At 35.8% G+C, this 20,878-nt stretch overlaps 1 protein-coding gene across 1 annotated transcript; it reads right to left on the bottom strand.

The window, feature by feature from the left end:
* Positions 1-8,967: 8,967 nt before the first annotated feature.
* LOC145786956 (E-selectin-like) lies at positions 8,968-16,496 on the bottom strand. Its single transcript, XM_082598706.1, has 10 exons — positions 16,406-16,496; positions 15,285-15,461; positions 14,873-15,058; positions 13,876-14,067; positions 12,965-13,156; positions 11,574-11,765; positions 11,251-11,442; positions 10,401-10,598; positions 9,671-9,787; positions 8,968-9,109 (listed from the first exon to the last, which is right to left on the bottom strand). The coding sequence occupies exons 1-10, from the start codon at positions 16,476-16,478 to the stop codon at positions 9,093-9,095; spliced, it is 1,536 nt and encodes a 511-aa protein (XP_082454832.1). The 5' UTR covers positions 16,479-16,496; the 3' UTR covers positions 8,968-9,092.
* Between the last annotated feature and the right edge of the window lie 4,382 nt (positions 16,497-20,878).

Genomic DNA, 20,878 nt, shown 5'->3' with positions numbered 1-20,878 from the left:
TCATCGAATGTACGTCGCAAAAACTTTAGTTTACATTGAAGCAATTCTAAAATAACAATTAGATGGTATGCAGACGGGAGAAGGTGCCAATAAATTAATTGAACAATCTTTATAACAAAATATATCTAAAAAAAGCAATAATAATCCAATTCGTGATTTGTCTCAAAAGTTTTTACTTGTGACAAATTGAGATTTTAAGTGCTCATAATGCTCACAACACACACAGACAATGACAGATTATTTTGTCACCGACTAGAGGAGGTTTTAAGTGTTTTGTTATCAACGTGACACACGTCATAATTATGACGTCACGATAATTAGATCGATACTAATGCAATTAAGAAATAAAAATATTGCAATTTCTAATTTAATTCTTATTATGCAGCTCACTTTTCAAAGAGTGATTAGTGACCCCTTAAACTCCAATTTTTGGCTACGCTACTGCTTGTTGTAACTTGATGCTTTGTAGATATCCACATTTTAAATTAAAGTGTCGCAGTCCGTAGACCAAGTTTAGCCTAACTTTATTTTATACCCAAATATATTGTTAAAGATTACATACAATTTCGTTTTGTGAGGTAAACTATTTTTTCATGCAGCACTGTTTTTGGTTTATTAGTGAAGACATAAGCAGTAAAGTTACAATCAATTAAATGAAGACTACGTAGTGTGCAGTCACTTGTGGATAAAATCAATAAATGCAATTGAAACAAACACAATTTTTTCTGCGATTATTCAAAAGTGCACAAATATATAAATAAAAAGCCAAAAAATATTTTCATAGTTCACTACAGATTGCTACATAAAATTATATGCTACATTGATAAGCGTAGAAGATGGTGGTGCAGGGGATGCAGTCTCTCCATCGCTTTGTTTGCACCCCAAAACTGTTTTGTTCTTTTGCGGCTCTGGCTACATTGCAAAACTTATTAACAACCTACCAGAAGTAGGAAAATAATTTGAGCAATTTTTTAATAAATTAATTTTTTTACTTGCCAAAAAATTGGTTAATTTACTGATCAATTAATGGCGCGCTAGTTTCATCTGTGGCAACTGTCTGTTATTTTGGCAAAACATTCATTCTGTTGTATTCACTCATAAAAGTAACAATTACAATTCACGATTGATAAGCCAAATTAGGCAATTTTTGCAGATAGCGTATGAGACTAAAACCTCTCTTAAAGTGATAGTTAGCCGCATCTGGTAAGATTGCGCCAGTAATTTATGAAAAACAGGTACAAATGTTGCCAAGAAAAATGTTTTCCAATTATTATGCAATAATTATTTAACACTTTCCAACAACATAAATATTTGGACTCTGTACGTCAAAGGAACAACTCCTCACAACGTAACGTAGTCGCCCACAATAATTGACACGCATGATTAGAAGTCGAGAGGTTGCTGGATTGATTCCATCACAAACAGCGCTATTTGTAACAGATTTCCACTGGAGGGGCAATATTATTGGTAATTGTAGTAGTTGCTGAGAGGCTTCACCCCCAGACCCCTCAACCTCAACTCTATGCTGGCTTCTCTGATGTGTAATTCACTTGGCAAACTGTGTTACTTTATTGCTTCCATCGTTTTAGCATCAACGTTCATTTAAAATCTACGATAAAGATTTTATTTGAGCTTTTCTTGCAAACTTCAGGCTGACACGAAGAGAGGTTTCAAAGTTATTAAGTAAAAAAAAGTCAAACTTTATGGTTAGGTCAAAATTTTCTTTTAACGTAGTTTTTCTTTTCTCTATTGATAATTTATTAAAGCTACACAGATACTGATTTTTTGTTGCAATTTCTGACGTAATAATAAATTTGTTGCAATTTCTGAGGTAATAATCTTGTTTCGCCCACTACTGACGAGTGAATATTAGCCTAAGTAGGCTAGGCGTAGAAAGCAGGTAACGTGGTTTTTGTTCTTAATTAGGTAAATGCTCAAACCATTATACATATAGGCTAGTATTGAGTTTTAACTTCCTGATGTTCTCAAATTTGTCTTTAGCTAGAAGTATAATACTGCAGAACCCTCTCAGTAATTTCGGGATATTTAAAGACACTCCATATTTATCTTTTGCAGTTTTTCGAGTGACTTTCATTACATGTTCGTTAGCTGTGGTGTCGTTAAGTCTTCCACATTTTTCTTTTATTTTATTAGAAAAAGAAGATATCCTTACCTAACGGTTTGATTTCTATTATGCTTTGTATTTCGCATTTGGGTTGCAAACGCAGAAAGTTATTGGTCAAAATTAGGTCAAAATTTGTAAATTATAAAGTCAAAATTTCAAGTTTTTAGGTCAAAAAATTGGTTGCCTTAGTTATGACTAACTAGGTACAAAAGTTTCCAGAAGGATTGATTGAATAAACACTTGAGAAATTTGTAATGTTGGTTTTGCTCCTTACATTCTAATTTGTTTTTCACTTTAAACAATTTGGATAACCTTACTTCAGGGAAGATGTTTTTGTTTGTCGTATCCAGGCTTACACCCGGTGGTTGAAGATTTAGGTTAAGTGGACGGGAAGGCAAGGAAGCCAATCTTCGTGTCCACCTTCAGGCATGCCTTTAAGTGTTTTGCCAAAGACACAGCCGCATGCTTTTGAGCGGTGTCGAACCGGCGCCCTTTCGATTGCCGTTTCAGGGATCTCACCCCTCGGCTGTGTAGCCGACGTGATATTTGTTAATAGATTATTAGTATTTTCTTTGTATATCGTTTAATAGAAACTATAGTAATTTATTTGTGTGAAATAAATTATTAAATATTTTGGCACAATATTTTGATATATGACAATTTCACTGCAACGGAACATTTTTTTCATAAGAAATACTCAACAAAAAATATCAAGAAGGAAAATTTGCGTCAGATCCAGCTTCGAATTCGATTACGTTGCAAGATGTACTTGACCAATTGCTCTGTTGCCATAGAATCTAGTTTGATAATTTGCTTGTTCTCCCTCGAAAGTTTGTAGTTGTGGGTTAAACACTTCCCAGTCGACAAATCAACTCTTTTTTATATAGATTCAACGTCGAAAAACATTGAATTAATACAAAAAGAACTTACAACTTGTTGCTGATTGAAGATTGAAATTACTCGTGTCGCGTTATGATTGGTTGAAACATTTCAGGACATGAATTTCATTGGCCATCCCTAGGGCGATCTTATATCATCCCACAGCTTTGCAAAGCAGGTTATTGGTAGTTCACCAATTGATTTGATTCGGTGCGACCCAGTGCCGGTGGTGCTTGAGGCATGGAAAGTTGAACATTTCTATTCAAATCTCATTATTTTTGCAAAACAACTAAAAATAAAGCATAAATTTTTTGCTATATAATTAAAACTTATTGAGGTTTTGACTTAACCTTTTCCTGACACAGCATAAAAAGTTATAAATTGATTCAACAAAGCGAAAAACCAATATGAAAACTTCATTTCTCGATCCCGGACAGGAAAAACGTATCTAGCAGTCATGGACAATGTTTTAATTTAAATGTTCTGTAATTGTTTGAAATAATACCTAAGTAGTTTTTTATTATCAGTTTGCAAATCAAATAAATTAAATCGCTGCAATGTTTTTAACACAACAGGTCATTTTCAACAAACGATGCATTGGATTGTTTCTATAATCATTCAATATTGCTGTGTTACGTCATAGGAGAGTTTATTTTTATGTTGAGTTCTATTTTGTCGTCTTTGCTTTGTTCCAATTGTTGGCAGACTTACATTGTAGCCACATATCTGCCAGCATAAGATGCCGCCAATTCATCGAATGTACGTCGCAAAAACTTTAGTTTACATTGAAGCAATTCTAAAATAACAATTAGATGGTATGCAGACGGGAGAAGGTGCCAATAAATTAATTGAACAATCTTTATAACAAAATATATCTAAAAAAAGCAATAATAATCCAATTCGTGATTTGTCTCAAAAGTTTTTACTTGTGACAAATTGAGATTTATCGATTTTGGCCGAGATTGGTTTAAATTTTTGACAGATTTTTAGTTTAATTGATGACTTTTGTTACCTGTTCAATGATTGTTTCACATTGCTTTCAACTCACGCTTTTATGCACATGTTGCCATTTCTGCAGTAGTAAAAATTTATTACAATCGCTTGAAATTTTTTTCTCAAAATACATAAAAATAATTATTTGTAAAAAGTACAACTTTAGGTACATCATGGCCACCTGGAGGTGCGGCCTGATTTATCACGTTTTGCAGATTTTGATTACAGCTACTGCGAGTGTTTGACTGACATTTTTTGCGATTATTTTACTTTGTGCTGTCTCCTGTTGATATAAAAGCTTCTTGTTGCCTTGAGGAAGCAATATCAAATGAGAAAAAGTAAGTTGAAAAACGCGGACTCAGACTGTTATTGAAAAATTAACAGTCTGAGTAAAATCTTCGAAATCAAATTTTCTTTGTTTTTCAACATCTGAGGATGTTAAAACCAGTTGTGTCATCTGGGGAAAACAGTAAAGAAAGCTTAAAAATATAATTTTTAGAAAAAAATATTTAAACATTCGCCCAAAGTTAGAAAAATCTGAAAATTTCTGCAAAATGTGACAAATCAGGCCGTATCTTTAGGTAGCCATGGGTACATATATTCTTGCTTCTGAAAGTTATTGTATAAAGATGAGACAATATCACTTTGTGCTTGCACGTACAATTTCTCACAACAACTGTTTCTTTGAAGCAAATAGAACAAAGAAAATAAAATCCAAACAAGCTTTGCAAGAATGTGGTAGTGCCACATTACTTTGGTCAGAAAACGATGCAAAATTATTTTAATCCGTAATTAATTAAAAGGTCAAACATCTTGTCGTGTTCTACTTTTTCGTAATGAATGAAATCTTTAATATTTTGTGACATTTTGACATTCATTGACAATATCTTGGAACCATGTTAAAAACCTGTCACCTCAATCACAATATCATAAATATTTTGCAAAAATAAACAAATTTTTGCACTTATTAGAAAAAGAACGTTGTTTCACAAGAAGTGCAAAAACACGAGGAATTGTTTGTAGATTTTCTTAGAGACAATTCAGACGAAAACAAGCGACATTTTGATTTGTCATATGAACTTTTACAAGACTTCAAGTTTGTTCTGAACTAGTTAGTTTGTATTGTTGTCAGGCAACTCTTGAGACTTCACTCGGCGTAAAAATACAAATAATCCTCACGATTAAATGTCACGTGACTTGACTAAACCGACTCCCGATGGATGGCACAGAGAGCCCCATCTCCACCTGGCACGCCTGCAGATTATGATGCTGCTGCTGAAGCTATGGATCGGTATTTTCCCATTGTCAGCTCATAAAAGACTTTGTTTTGCCATAAATAAACATAACTTAATATAAGTTCAATATCCATTGTCGACTATTGAAGACAAGTGAGCCTGCAGCACGATTTAATGATTGCCTTCCATCGCGTCACTTACGAGTGGTACAGGTTTGTTTTCGTTTTGCTAAACTTGGTGCTCACAAAACACGTTCTTGCACAAGAAATTTCCATTCTCTAAGCAGTGGCGGATCCAGCAGGGCCATCGTCCCCCCCGCCCCTTCAACACAGAAAACTAACTTTATTTAGGGCATATTTGCAAAGTCGGATTAATGGAACCCACATATCATTGTGTTTTATTGAAACCCCCCTCCTTAAGGCTACTTTCTGGAATTGCCCCTGTTTCCACAAAATGAGATAAAATTACAAGCTGAAATTGCGTCGTCATCAAAAATGATCTCCCTCGTTTCTCTCATATCGTCGCGTTAATTATCATGGCACAGGCAGAGATGATCGTGATCTTGGACTTGATCTGACATCATTTTTATTTTGGTGATTTTGATCTAAGATCACTTTTTTTGTGTGATCTTAGATCAAATCGTTCTGTATCAAACAAACGTCAGAGTTGACTTTTATTTCAACGACTCCAAACACACCAAAATCCCTCGACTCCAAGACTCTGACTCTACACCCATGTCCCCTACGCCTATAACTGTTGCTATGATATGTGTCCAGCAAAAATCAATACGAAATTCCAATCTAAGTTGGTCAGTGTTGCCATTTCAAAATCGAAAAAGTTTTTGGTCATAATAAAAAAGTAAATTTCCTTATATATTCTATGTCAACGGTGAAAAATAATTCAACTTTGTTCACATTTGCTGGATAAACTGCATATGCACAAAAATTATAATATAACGTTTTATTTTTCCAACATTGTTATACGATCAAAGTGTAGGGTATCGTATTCTTCTGACCACTCGGCTGCGTAACCGAGTGGTCAGAACGTCTGCGCGACGTTCAAAAGGACGTGGGTTCGACACCCCTCCAGAGCACGCGACTGTGTCTCGGCAGACACTTAATGGCAAGCCAAAATAAGGGGAGCAGCTGACTCGAAGACTATATGTCACTTCGCTTCTTCTTGTCGTCTGTTGTATCGCATCTGTGATCGCAGTGTACTGTATGTTGTGGCAATGGGCGCAAATAAAAGCATGATTATTATTATTATAAATGAAGCCTTCTCAAAGCGATTCCGAACTAAATTGATTTTGCTACAGCAAACATGTTACATTTTGCGCCATTGTGACATGACGCTAGAATCACGTACATGCAACACGCCAGACGCTTGAAGCAGTGAAAGGATATGTAGTTACTCGTTATTAGAGGCGAATTAAACCGGCCCGAGAAACAAAAGCGGCCGACTTTTATCAAAATAAATGTTGCAGCCTAAATGGCTACCACAAGTTGCAATTACGGACAAATTACAACTAAACACGACTGAATATGTTGCTATGTAGGACGATTTCTAAGAGTCTTAATTGGTAAAATCATAGCCATGGCAAACCTGTAATTTTCCCATTTGCATAAATATGTAAAGAAAGCAGTGACGTTCGGTGGCTTAAACCGTTGGGAAAGCAACTTGGAAATATGCTGCAGCAAGGTAGTAGGCACGAAGGGCTAAAATTTTTGAAAAACACTTCCAACTTGGTGCGCTCTGAGAGCATTTCCAAAACAAATCAAAATAAAAATCTGTCAAATTGTGCTTCGCCTATGTCGTGATCATGCATCCATTTAATGTTTAGAAGTCATGAACAATCTTAATTTTAACGTTGCAGGACCAAAATCCAGTGTTAGACATGGAATAATAGTTGTCTAAATATTTAATTCGTCATGAATGTTCATTCTCAGATATTCAGTTAGGCCTACACTACAAAAACTAACACTTAGGCCTAAACATTACAACCGCAAGCAATTTGTACAAAAAGCTGGATAAGTTTGCCTCCTGCGTATAGAAGCTTAACGAACTAAATATTGCACCCGCACCTGAACGTTCATTGGCGAAGTAACGTTATATCAACGCTGTAAAAAGGGCAAAGGCATGACTATGAAAGCTAGTAGGCTAAAGTACATGGCGAGGAGACATAAAAAAACGGTTATAGGCGAATTCTTCGTAAACAATTCTTCGTAAAGCAATTCTTCGTAAGCAATTCTTCGTAAAACAATTGTTCGTAAACAGTTGTTGGTGAAATGAAATCCGTAAAAGAATTTTTCGTAAAGCATTTCTTCGTATACACCAAATCTCCATTGCATGCACGAATAAATGCTTTGGGAAGAATTGTTTTACAAAGAATTAACTATACGAAGAATTGTTTTACGAAAAATTGCTTACGAAGAATTGCTTTACGAAGAACTGTTTACGAAGAAAACGTCGGACACCAAAAAAACAGCAACAATTATTTCGGCATTATGATGCTGTGCTCTGTACCGTGACGAGAGACCATTCTGACGAGTTAGTCTAGCCGCTCTAGCGAATGTTCGCATTGACGTCACTGGGAAAGCAAAACTAACCATACCATAACCATAACACATCTGATTGGCTAAGCAGCTGGTGACGTTTTGCAAAACGTGTGCGGATTGGATAAAACAAAGGCGTTGTTTGACATTTTTGAATCTTAGGCCTTATCAAGCACGTTTGATAGTTGCTTACTTGGAGCCTCAGTGATTGTTTCTGACAGAAGCGTTTGCGTTAATTGGCATTTATAGGCAAGACATGCGGTTTGGTGAGGACTTAGACTACTCACAAGCGTTACGAGTAATTCTAGTCACGAATACAGTAATTTTCAAGTTAAAATAGACGTGATAAAAATAATAATAAGTTAAACCTAGAATTCAGTCATTATATTTTGCATAGTTTTCGCTCAGGTAAGCACTGCTTTCCTTGCTTTCCCTCACCGATCGTCACTGAAAGTAAGCAATATTTACCCTTAGACATTTTTTTGGTTTAGCCGCAGATGAGGTATATGCGTTGACGTTGACCACAATTTACGCAATAGTAATGTAAAACATGTAGGCCTGAGATTTTCCAACTGCATTCTGGAGGTTTTTGGAAACTTTATTCATGGCAGTTTTGCATAGCTGTTAGAGCAACATCATTGCAGCAGTGTTGTTGTATGTGAATTATTCCATCAACTAAGTGCCGCTGAATGGAGCAGTGTTCATGAAATGCGTTGCTCAAGCGAGCATCCTGAAATTAGAACTAGTCTAGCTTGTATCAATGCTTCTTTTTCGACTGTTCTGCACACAATCTCTTGTTTAACTAACTGGCCTACTTGGAGTGTGAATGCGGCATAGTGATCTAACAATTCAGAGCGACGGCATCAATATAGGCCTACGGAAGCAAAGAATTAACTCCTATAGAAAAACGAGGAACTCTCATTAAACGCACAGGACCCCACTACATGTTCCACGGAACCCTAGGGTTCAGAGGAATCCATGTTTAACAGCACTGATATAGAGGCCCCATCTTCTGTGATATAAAAAACAAGCTACATGCCGGCAGTAAGGAACAGAAGAAACGATGGAAGACACGCCGCTGTTTGAACTTTCGAATTTTTCGAATCAACTGTTGTCACGTGGTGGCGACTGCTACGCGTTTTCTGTCTGCTGATGCGCATTTGCACACGACGCATTGTTGAAATGAAACAAACTTGGTTTATTTGTTGTGAAACAATGAAAATTGTAACGTTTGACAGGATAACAAAGAATATATACATAATGTTGTTGTTCTCCATTGTCATCCACATCTCCTCTTCTTCATGGCGGTTAACCCCTTCGCTTTTCTGAAACACACAACAAACCATTGAAAACAAAGTAATAACAAGAAAAGAAAAACTTTTTGAAATTGTAAAGACAATATTGCTTGAGAGGAAAACTCCCTAAAAAGTTGCAAAGTCCAGTTTAAGATTAAATTCTCAACACAGTTGAAAATAGCATAAGATGTCTTGTTAATAACCCAGAAAACAACTTCGTGAGATCGACGATGCTATAACAGTATGAAAAATCCATTTCTAATCATTATGATGAAACTGGTAAACTGATGCTGCGTTATTAGCTAGGCGCATTCTTCTTATTGATGATGAGACAATCAACCGCTTCAAGCAGACAGTCTGCTTGGGTTAGGTTCCCAGAATAACTGAAAGATTTTATTTACCACAATTGAAATATTACACCATTAAACTTATTAAAAATAGAAAAAAAGTCATTGCACTTGGTCATGACAAGGCACGACATCCAAGGATAAAATACGTCGATTTTTATGAATAGAAAACTGCTTGATGAAACTCGTGTTGTGTGCGATTGGATTATGACATCATGACGGAAAGAAGCATGCATCTACTTACGGCAAACTGATTTATAGTCGTCGCAGCAGTCTCGCTTGAACACTCGGCAGAGTCTATTGCATCGGCACGGAGCTCGGCTGTCGTACCTTCCATTTCTACACCTGTCTTTGCAAGACCCTGTAAAATAATCTTGTGTATTAAGCTGTTGGCACTAATAAGAGCAGGGTTGCCAGTTCCTTACTTACGGCCGCCTTTCCTTCAGCAACTATGCCCACCCAATTTATTACACCCTGGGTAGAGGTGAGCGGTGTTTTCAACAACCAGCTTAAGCCGGGAGTCGAACCCGCATTGCATGATTGGAAAGCGAACGTTCTTCTCCGTTGCTTCATTCTATCAGTGCACAGTCTATAGACATTGAATTACTAAAAAAACGACAAATTTGTTCGGGTAAGATCATGCCTTGACAGTTTATAGTTTTTTTTTTTTTATAACTTGTGACAAGCTTACCCAACAGTGTTGGTCTGCGCAATTATATAATGCTATCCTCTCTCTGAAATAGTTAACTAAACATTGTCAAAAACAAAATAGCATTGCTAATGCTTTGAACAGCTTCTTCAATGTGGTTTTCTATTCATCCTTTTCAGAAACTGGTTTTAATGTGAAATTCTTTTCAAATTATGATTTGTTTTTGTTGATTGCTCACCATTTGCTATTCCCCAAAAAGGTAAATCAATTATCAACCAAATGGAACAGTTTGAATCCATTAAAAAATGATAAACGTTTTAGTTACCCTTGCAAGTGGGAGGGTTCCTGTTCCAAGTTCCTGCAGACGTACAAGTGATGTCTTTGTAGCCCGAAATTGCGTAGTACTTGCTGCATTGGAACCAAACCTTCTCGCCTTTGCTGAAGTATTGTTTGTTGTTGGGCCTGCTTGTGACGTATCCATTTTTGGGATTCTTTGGTCTGGGACACTTCGGTGTCGAAATACCTGAAAAGATACAATAATTGTTAGAAATTACAGCAAAATGTTTACTCACAAGCGAAAAAATCTGTCTCTGACAGCAAATCAACCATCCCCAACCAGCGTCTCCAGACGTTGAATCAATGTAAAAAGCGATAGATCAGCTGTCTTTGATAGAAAAACAACAGTAGCACATTTAGCATGTGACATGTGGAGAAGGATGATTGGTGGAGTGAACGAAAGTGGAAACCGAATGATGGTACGAGTAAGAAGAAGAACCCGCCAGCATGCCCGAAATAATACGACAGTTAACAGGCACTTGAAAGAACAAGATGTTGAAAATTTCAAACTTCAACTTTCGTAAAAATTATCTGTGAACAAATGCTTAGTGAGAAGTCTCATGCAATTTTTAGTAGGTCTACCATTGTGGAAACCGGATTATATCTTCCACTGTAGACGACTACTACTATCGTTGGTGCCTGAAAACGCTTTTGGCAACTGTACTTCGCATGGGCACTTTTAAAGTCGTATTTTACAGAGAAACTGACACATAATTTTTGATGATCTCATAGAACATGGGTATTAGAAAATCACTTTTGCCAAAAGTTTTAGCAAACATTCAGATTTCATTTTGAGTGCCAGCTGGTTGATCAACTTAATTTTTAAACAATTTACTTACGATCACAGGTTGGGAAGTTGCGATCCCAGTCTTCAAAGCCCTCGCATGTCAAATCTCCTGGTCCGGATAACCGAAACCCAACATTGCATCGGAACCACACCTTTTCGTTGACATCGAAAACTTTCTTGGAGTTTGGTTTGCTGACTACAACCCCATTGTCTGGGTTGTCTGGGCGAGAACATCTTGGGATACCTGTGACGTAACAAAGAAAGAGTCCAAATTACTGCGAATACGCAATATTACCTTATACTAATTAAAATATAAAAATAAGCATAAAAGATGAAAAAAGGCGCTAAACTTCGCTTATTCTTCAAATTACTCACGATCACAGGACGGGAACTCGCGATCCCAGTCTTCAAAGCCCTCGCATGTCAAATCTCCTAGACCGGATAACCGGAACCCAACATTGCATCGGAACCAAACCTTTTCATTGACGTCGAAAACCTTCTTGGAGTTTGGTTTGCTGACGACAACCCCATTGTCTGGGTTGTCTGGACGAGAACATCTTGGTATACCTGTGACGTAACAAAGAAACAATTGAAGATGAAGAGGGTTAGAAAGAAGTATTCGGAATTCAAAAATTTTAACTTTATTTTTAATATAATTCACCAAGTAGAATGATTTAAAACAAAGTTAGGCCTAAATTACAGAATTTAATTTATTTGAACTTAAAGGAAAACTTTTATTTTGTTGGTTTCCTGACAAAAGATCAAAGAAAACAAATTCAAAACTATTTTTACATTTTTTTTCACATCCCATTGAGGATCATCAGTGAATCTACTGTTACTAAGAAATAATTTCATGGAGCGCATAATGGCACATCTTCCAGCTTAGTTTCTTTTCATTATTTAAAATTAGTCTTTTATTCACGACCAATGGAAACGGAGCTTTGTTTGGAACAATAAGACACAGAAATACAGTAGAAAAAGTAAATTACTCACTGGCAAGCTAAAAATCAATAAAAACTCTCACAATTTCCATATTATTTAAAAAAAAATATATATTTTATCAAAGTTGTAAATGTTATCATAACTTATTTTATATGTGTTTGGCAACTCTGGTGAATATCTGATGGCACTGATGCTAAATAAGCAATAATATCGACATGCAATTAGACAAATTGAGGGGATCTGGAGATTAAGCTATCAAGTCCCAATCGAACAAAAGTTGAAGACCCCATAATCGAGTTTCATCCTTGTTTGGGATCATCAACGGTGCATATCCACGTGACCTGAGGAAGCTATCCCATCTGTCTCACGTCGGAGATGTCCACAATTCCCATCAAAGTTGCAGGTTCGATTCCCAGACAAGACACATGGATATATCCTACTGATAATCCCCACAAAGGGTGAAGCTCGAGTATGGGGTCTTCCATTTTTGTTCGATTGGGGCCTTTATGAATTAGACAAATCGAAAGAACGCAGATCTTCGAATGCTTGAATAAAATGCTCTGTGCTTTTTACATCTTTTGAAAACATAAATTTAAGAGTTTGTACTAGTAATTTCAATAAAGAAAAAACAGATTTTTTAAAGATGCAGCAAGTCGCTTCTTGCACTGTTCTGTTTGTGAGGTTATGACAAAATCAACTTGTTTTCCGAAACATGTTTCGACTCTTTGAGCAGTTACGCAGACTGAACACAAACTAAAAGTTTCAACAGCGTGGCAGATGAAGGATTGTCAGCTGATGTCTTTAGTATTGTTCAATTTACTCACGATCACAGGTTGGGAAGTCGCGATCCCAATCCTCAAAGCCTTCGCATGTCAAATCTCCTGGACCGGATAACCGGAACCCAACATTGCATCGGAACCAAACCTTTTCATTGACGTCGAAAACCTTCTTAGAGTTTGGTTTGCTGACTACAACCCCATTGTCTGGGTTGTCTGGGCGAGAACATCTTGGGATACCTGTGACGTAACAAAGAAAGAGTCTAAATTACTGCGAATACGCCCAGTAATTGCAATTATTTTCTTAACTTTCAACTTAGTTTGCAATAAAAAGCTTCAACAAGTTTAATTATATAATTTATGTTTATTTACCGCAATAAACAAACATTTGGCGTTAATGAAACAAATTGAACTTTTTAATTTGTTGTCGTTTATGTTTCTGATACTCTGCCCATGACAGAGAAGTTCGAAAGAATATGATCACCAATGCCTGTCAGTCTGCAGTGTAGGCGCTGTATCTGCTCAGGCACATAATCATCATCATATCTTGCCCAGTACCCATCGAATTTGAAATCTTCAGTAAATTTATTGGAAAAAAACTTTTGTGATAAATTTGTAACGACAAACGAGGAGAAACAAAAATCACTTTTTGCAAGTGGTAAAACATTTCTTTTCAGGGACTATTTTATCTCTGAATGCAACTTTTGCTGAATGCTTTTGCTTTGTACAAAGCTTCAACTTAAAGAATAGAGTATGTGTTACATAAAAGATAACAAAGGTTAGCATTCATAACATCGAAATATGAAGTTTTGTAAAGTTTTGCAAGTCGCTTTTGCAGAATCTGTGATGAAATCAATTGGTTTCCCTGAAACAAATTTCCTTATCTTTGATGTTTTGCTTCGTTAAACGTAAAAGATGAAAAAAGGCACTAAACTTCGCTTTTTGATTCATTTACTTACGATCACAAGACGGGAACTCGCGATCCCAGCCTCCGGAGCGCTCGCATGTCAAATCTCCTGGACCGGATAACCGGAACCCAACATTGCATTGGAACCAAACCTTTTCATTGACGTCGAAAACCTTCTTGGAGTTTGGTTTGCTGACGACAACCCCATTGTCTGGGTTGTCTGGGCGAGAACATCTTGGGATACCTGTGACGTAACAATGAAACAATTGGAGGGAATTCTAACGCAATTCTGAAAGGCCATCACATCTTCGAATGTCCATGGGATTCAAAATGGCTTGCATAAGTTTTTTAGTGGTGTGATTTTGAAAAATAATATTTATGGCTTGACAGTTTATTTTTTGGCATAAAGAAAAATCGTTATGATTAAAGGTTTTCCGTTTTGGCGTTTTGTGTAAAAATTAACTGATATACTTTCATCAAAACAAACTCAGTTTATTCTTATGACCCAAAACAAAGTATGAACTAATTTTATTTACTAATTTGGCAAAACTGTACTTGCAATCTGAAAGCGTGAAAAGCTAATTAATTCTGTTTTTTAGCAGCAAAGCAACGATGGTGAAACATGCCGTTTTATCTCAAACCTTCACAATTAGCAGATGGAATTGATGAACTCAGGGCAGTCTCCAGACAGCAAATCGCTTCATTTTTACATTGATTCAACGTCTGCAGACCTTGAATTTTGTTGTTTGGGTCAGAATACAATTATGCAAGTTGAGTTGTGGGACTATGAGTTCGTGGAAGGTTAAAATTTTACAATTTTTTATCGCAATGTGTTGACCTATAGGCAGTAAAATGTTTACATCGCCGACGTTGAATCAATGTAAAACTACGGGTTTTGTTGTCTGATGATTTACTCTAAATTGTATGACATGCCTGCTGCCGGATTATATAAGTAAAAACTTGGCTTACCAGTCGTATTCCTTTATTTAAATGTTTATTTACAACTTTTTGTTTAAAACTTTTAGTTTAATACTTTTTTCTATACTTACGTCTACAAGTGGGAAAGTCCTCGTCCCAGGTGTTGGGCCCCTCACAAGTCACGACGGCATCTCCGGACAGTTGAAACCCGTCATCGCAACTAAACCTTACGCTATCATCCTTGGAAATAAATCGGCTCCCTCTCGGCCGAGTTGTTACATCCCCATTGTCTGGGTCGTCAGGTCGCGCGCATATCGCTATAAGGTACATGAATATTTTGAAATCTTGCTACCTGTTTTTATTTTTTGCTTTAAAATTTATTCTTCAATTTACATCCATTAGTTAAAAACATTTTAAAGTATCGTTTGTAGGACTAACTCTAACTGTGACGCAACAATGGCAGCCGCAAGTGAAACGGCAGCCGCAACAATGGCAGCCGCAAGTGAAACCGCAAGTGTAACTTGTAGGCTACATGCAACTCACGGACGCATCGCGGCGGGGTCTTGTAGTTCCACCCATCAGTATCGCACTGATACGAGTCGTAGCCAGCCAAGCGGTAGTAGCGATCGCAGTAATAAGCAATTCGCTGTCCGTACCTGAATCCTCCGTTCCTGCGTGGTCGATAGTATCCATTGCGTACCTTGTAAGGGTCACATCTCGCTAAAAAATAAAAACAATTCAATTAAATTTGTTTTTGATTTTTCACTTTTTATTAGTTTCTAATTATAGAAACATCATTTATTTTACCTGTCATGTGTTTCACCTATTTTACAATCATGTTTCACACGAAGGAAGAAGCATTTATTTTCACCATTTGAAAATATGTGGAGTAAACTAATAATTTCTACGTGTTATCTTGTGAGGTGTTGTTCTGGCAAAAGCAACCTATTGTTGCAAATGCAATCATCTATTAAATTGTTATTATTTTTAATTATCTTAATCTGTTGGTTTCATGAGTTGACACAGAGTTTGGATTTAAATATTGTCACCACAGTTATACAGTAATTATTAGACTATTAAGTAACAATATCGGTTTGTTATGTACAATATTATATAGCGATGCTTCCGCGATATATTTTTATAGTTCATGAAACATCGTAAATGTTTGTTTTTATGCAACTTTGCTTAAATAAATTAACGAGAAAATAATAATGTTGAAAGATTGAAGTTAAAAACATCTTCGTTGCTGCACGGCACATTAATATTACGTAGCATATTTCAATAAGAATCCTTTGCTGATCCCAGTGAGAACGAATCAGGTTGTCTATGTTTTTAGGTGATTGGTAACTCTATTTGTTATACAGTATTGACAATTTGACGTTATTTTCATTTAGCAACGCAGACAGTTTCAGCGCAGGTGACAATCGTTGAAAACGTTCATGGAAGAAATATTACTATAGTCACCTATAGTCACCAGAAGAACGCTAGTTACTTTAATTATCAAATCTCTGGTGAACAATTTCACTCTGTTTTTAGAAATATTACTGTTATTTTTTATCTTCAAATTACAACTAGGTTCGATGACATTCGTTCCTGTCTTTGGTTCGATTCCTCAGGAAATCAAACTGGCAAACTACTTCTTTGAAAGAAGGCTTTATACTTACCGTAGGTTGTTGCTCCAGAGAGCTCGATGAAGAGACAGAGAGCCACCAGAGCGACTCCGACGCGAAGGCTCATTGTTACAAAGTTGTGATTCCTTCGATGTAATCGAACAATCAATGATGCTTGTTCACAGATGACATCGCTTTTATAGCGAACAGCCGATGAAAACGTGACACTTCTTTGTTTGAGAAGATTTAAAAAATCGCAGTTCTTTCTTTGAAACCCTGTGGGCAGAAAGATTCGAACGTGACGCGTTTTCATAACGCTCGCGATGATTATGTCGTCACAATTAAATATTAAGATTTTGAAAGCAATTAAAACCGAACGTCCTTTTGATTTTCTTTTTCATGAAACAACAGAAAAAGACATAACGGCGTTTGGCCGGCTTGTGATTGTTTCCTATGAAGTGGTGACAAGGTGGCAATAAATCGACGAAATTTATTTTATTTTGATCACCAGAAACAATTTTTACGAATTCTTTACTCAATTCGATTAAATGTTGTTTTCATAAAAGTTCGCAAGAATTTTCGTATCAGTTTGAAAACTGATTTTTGAGAATTGTAGCTTCAACTTAGTGTATAATTAGAATGTCAACTAAACCTTGAACAAAATTAGATTACAGTAAACAAATCCATAAAGTTTTAAACCTTTTCAAACTTACATTCATTTTCAGTAATTAAAAATTTAACTGTGTGTAATATTTAAATATTAAAAATTAATCATTAACATTATTTATGGAACATTAATAATTAATAAAATTAATCAATGAAAAATTAATAATTAAACATTGCAAATAAATCTAGTTGTACTTTGGCAACCATTGCTAAATTTTTTTTTATTTTTTATTAATTTTGTGATTATTTTAGATTTATTGCATCAACAAAAACCTACCACAGTATGAAACTTAACAGAAATTACTTGTTTTTATAAATTCCTGCTCTAGCTTGTATTTCTAGCCAATGTGTTTGCTGGGTATGCCAATACATGACAAACATCCAAATTTTCCTACTTTTTCCTTTCCAAGAATCAAACAAATATTTTGAGTGATTTTAATTTTTCAAAATTAAAAGTATTGAAATGTTATCGAAGCAAAACTGAAATTTTTCAAATCGAAAAATCATTTAATTTTTATTTTTTAAACTATCTTTGATTTTTATTATAGTTTAAAATTTAACGGAGTTGTTGGCACTTGACGGAATTGTTATTAAAAAAACGTCGGGAAGACAGTTTACTTTGTAGCTTATGTGTAATTTAGCTTTTACCGCATATACAATAAAATGTAGTGGTGTTGGGACTGTGTATAATCTATTAGAAGTCACTTTTTAGCATTATTTTTTAACTCATTAAGCATTTTTTCACACAATGTTTCCACAAATACAACTGCAAAGTATTTACGAGAAATAAAGAAGAACTTTTATCCAGTGAATCAATGTGCTGGCATCACTTCAACATCTGCAAATGATAAATCAATATAATTTTTTTTAAAGGGATAATTTTATCTGATCTTGTTTTACCTGTTGAACAGTTCGAGCCACCTAAATATGAACTCAGCTATAATATCCTTGTAATTGCCTCAAGTTTAAAGAACGATTTAAAAGGTTAATAATAAAGTTATTAAATAATTGTAACGTAGTTTGGAAAGTCAAGAGCATAAATTGCATATGTTTAAATGCACTCGTGTTTGAGTACAGAAGTGCTCATGTTGTTTTTAACATCAGAGAATAACAATTAAAACACAAGACGTCATAATTGCTGATAACATTCATTATGAAATCACAACTATGCAGAGAATTCTGTTGTGACCTTGTTCATAGACGATGCGTGTCTAAAATTATGCTTGGGAAGGAGAACACTAGGGAGGTTATCCGGTGGATAAGGACAAAATGGGGCGTGGGAAAAAAGAAAACATTTTCAAGATGTATATTTTGCTAAATACGACTCCCCAAAATCAATAGAGCAGGAGAATGTAATGATTTCTAAATCCCTCCATTTAAGATGGGTATGGTCGCGTGAACTGAATCAAGAAAAACAAAAATACCAATAAATAATATTTTAATAACATCGTTGTGATTGTATTTATTATCATTTTTATTGTAAACAAAATAGATATCATTATATTATTTTACAATTGAAATATCGCGGCAACTCAATATTTCAAAGTGAAGTGGTGTGGGTTAAAGTTGATACCCCTCCCTGGCAGTGGGCTTGGTTTGGTTTGAATCTTTATCTTCGGACTGACAAAGCCTTGGTAGGTTATTCCTGGTAGCTTCGCATACTTGTAGAGGCTTTTAACGCAGGGCCGGTTACTGAGATTGACAGAGTGAAGTTTCCGATTATTGAAGTGTTGTTGCCGGGGAATTGTTCTATTCACTAGGTGCCGCTGAATGGAGAGCGGTGCTAAAATGCGTTGCTAAATCGCGCACCCCGAGAGTCGAATTTGCGCAGCGTGATCTAACCCTCCAATTAAGTCGCAACGAAAAACTTTGAATTCCATTTGAAACTTGCACTTTCCGAACATGCGCGACAACGTCCGTAAGTTTTATCAATGCCACGTTTATCTCAGCCATCAAAACAGTCACTTTTACAATGATTTAACATTTGCGCAAACGTTCAATTAAAAATCAATCAGATGACTAAATTTCTGACTGGGATAAAAAGTTAGTTCTGATTTCTACTTATCGTGTCTGTCAAGAGAGAATGTAAGTGATACGGAATATATCTATACAGAAAATATCCATACGAAAAATATCCCAACTGGAAAATGTCATTATTTTTTGATAAGGGACATTTTCCAAGTGAGCACTTTCCCGTCCGGATATTTTCAGTATGGACATTTACCGACGGAAGCCAGTAAACGACATTTTAGCTTTTGTATCTTTACTGATATGACTTTATGATCTGACAGTTGTATGCTGATGCACTATCGTGTTACTAATTAATTAAAGAAGCAAATATTCCCTTGTACCTCAGTGGACCGCTATCAAACTAACACAGTCACTTTACTTCACGTCTGAATTGTATTTTGAGAAAGGTTCCGACTGAAACTCAGAAGACATCTATTACAAGACCTATAGCACCATCTTGTGGTTATAATTGACAAAAATATGTTCAGTCAAACGGCGCGGATAAGTTGATGTTCTTTTCGAAAGCTTCTGTCGTTTCAAGCTACTGTAGAGTTGAACTTCAGAGCTGGCGCGTTGTTTGTGTTATTTTGAAAAGAAAACATATATTTAAAAAAAATTGTTAACAGTATTGTTTCATCTGTTCAGTCAATGAAAAGTTTACAGGTTGATTCTTCACGGAAAGTCAGAATGAAATTTTATTATTGGATGCTCTGAACTTACCAGGAAACTTATTTTGTATATGAACTGATCTTAAATTTCGTTGACTCCAGAAACTAAGAAGAAATTGTTCTCCACTACTCAAGCCTCTATATTAGTTAAAACAATCCTCATGCATAACCTGTCAAACAAAGGTAAATAGAAAAAAATACAAGTGCTACCAATTTGGTAAATAGAGACTGAGAAAGCTGAAATAATTAAAAATTACTTGCTGGAGAAAAATTATGAACTATGGACGATTATGATGTAACTATTACAGTATGTAAACAAAAGCCATAGTCACAATATTGAATTTTAAAAATAAATATATTATATTGATGGTGTTTTATAGAGTCGAAAACTATTGATGCCACAATGTGATGTGCTGTTGGTCATCGCTTCTTTCTGTAGACTATGTTCTGTGATGTAGTAAACTAAAGCAACACAGCAGAAAAGTAAAATATTATCTTATGGAAAACGTGTAGCCTATAACTTTTCAGCAAGCTTTATCTTGTAAGTGTAAATCCAGCATCTTCGAGCAACGTGCTGGCTCTTGGCACTTCTCTCGATTTGCTGCAAGCGTCACAATAATCATCATTGGCAACTGAGTCAGGGAAGAACGTTGAGGCAAAATCCCTAGTTTTGTTAACTTCTTGTTTTGATGTTTAGCGTAGGATGGTTTACAACGCTCAGTGAATGGCAATTATAAGAATTAGGTTGACTCATGTCAATGATACTTGGATTGTGGATTTCTCTATCAGAGGAGCATCTGGCAATAGAAAGGTTTGTCATTTTTTTAACGTGACACTATGAATTTTACAGTGATTTGAGTTTAGTGGTCACACTCGTGCAATTAGGATTTTCATAAGTACCATTTCAAATAGGTACAAAGTACATTTGGCTAGAGTTTCAAATCTTGATTAGCCTACATCAGTCCGAAATCATCTTTAGAGATTTGTATTTTGGCAAAGCCTGTGTGTGCAATGTATGACGCTATAGCGCAAAGGCTTCTTCTAATAAAAAAGCATCAACGAGTCGGCTGCATAGCCGAGTGGTGAGAGCTCTGATACGGCAAATAAAAGAGCGCCGGTTCGACACCGCACGAGAGCATGCGGCTGTGTCTTTGGCAGGACACTTAAATGCCTGAAGATGGAC

Source organism: Aplidium turbinatum, chromosome 17, assembly GCF_918807975.1.
Source record: "Aplidium turbinatum chromosome 17, kaAplTurb1.1, whole genome shotgun sequence".
Classification (NCBI taxonomy): domain Eukaryota; kingdom Metazoa; phylum Chordata; class Ascidiacea; order Aplousobranchia; family Polyclinidae; genus Aplidium; species Aplidium turbinatum.
Note: the sequence above shows the minus strand (reverse complement) of the source record. Positions and strands in the feature narration are given on the sequence as shown.

Bases quoted from the DNA above. Each gene is read 5' to 3' on its own strand.
- LOC145786956 (XM_082598706.1), bottom strand. From the start codon at position 16,478: ATGAGCCTTCGCGTCGGAGTCGCTCTGGTGGCTCTCTGTCTCTTCATC. The intron at 15,462-16,405 runs GTAAGTATAAAG...TTTATTTTTTAG, and splicing joins CTCTGGAGCAACAACCTACG to CGAGATGTGACCCTTACAAG. The intron at 10,599-11,250 runs GTAAGTAAATTG...GTATCTTTTCAG, and splicing joins CAACTTCCCAACCTGTGATC to GTATTTCGACACCGAAGTGT.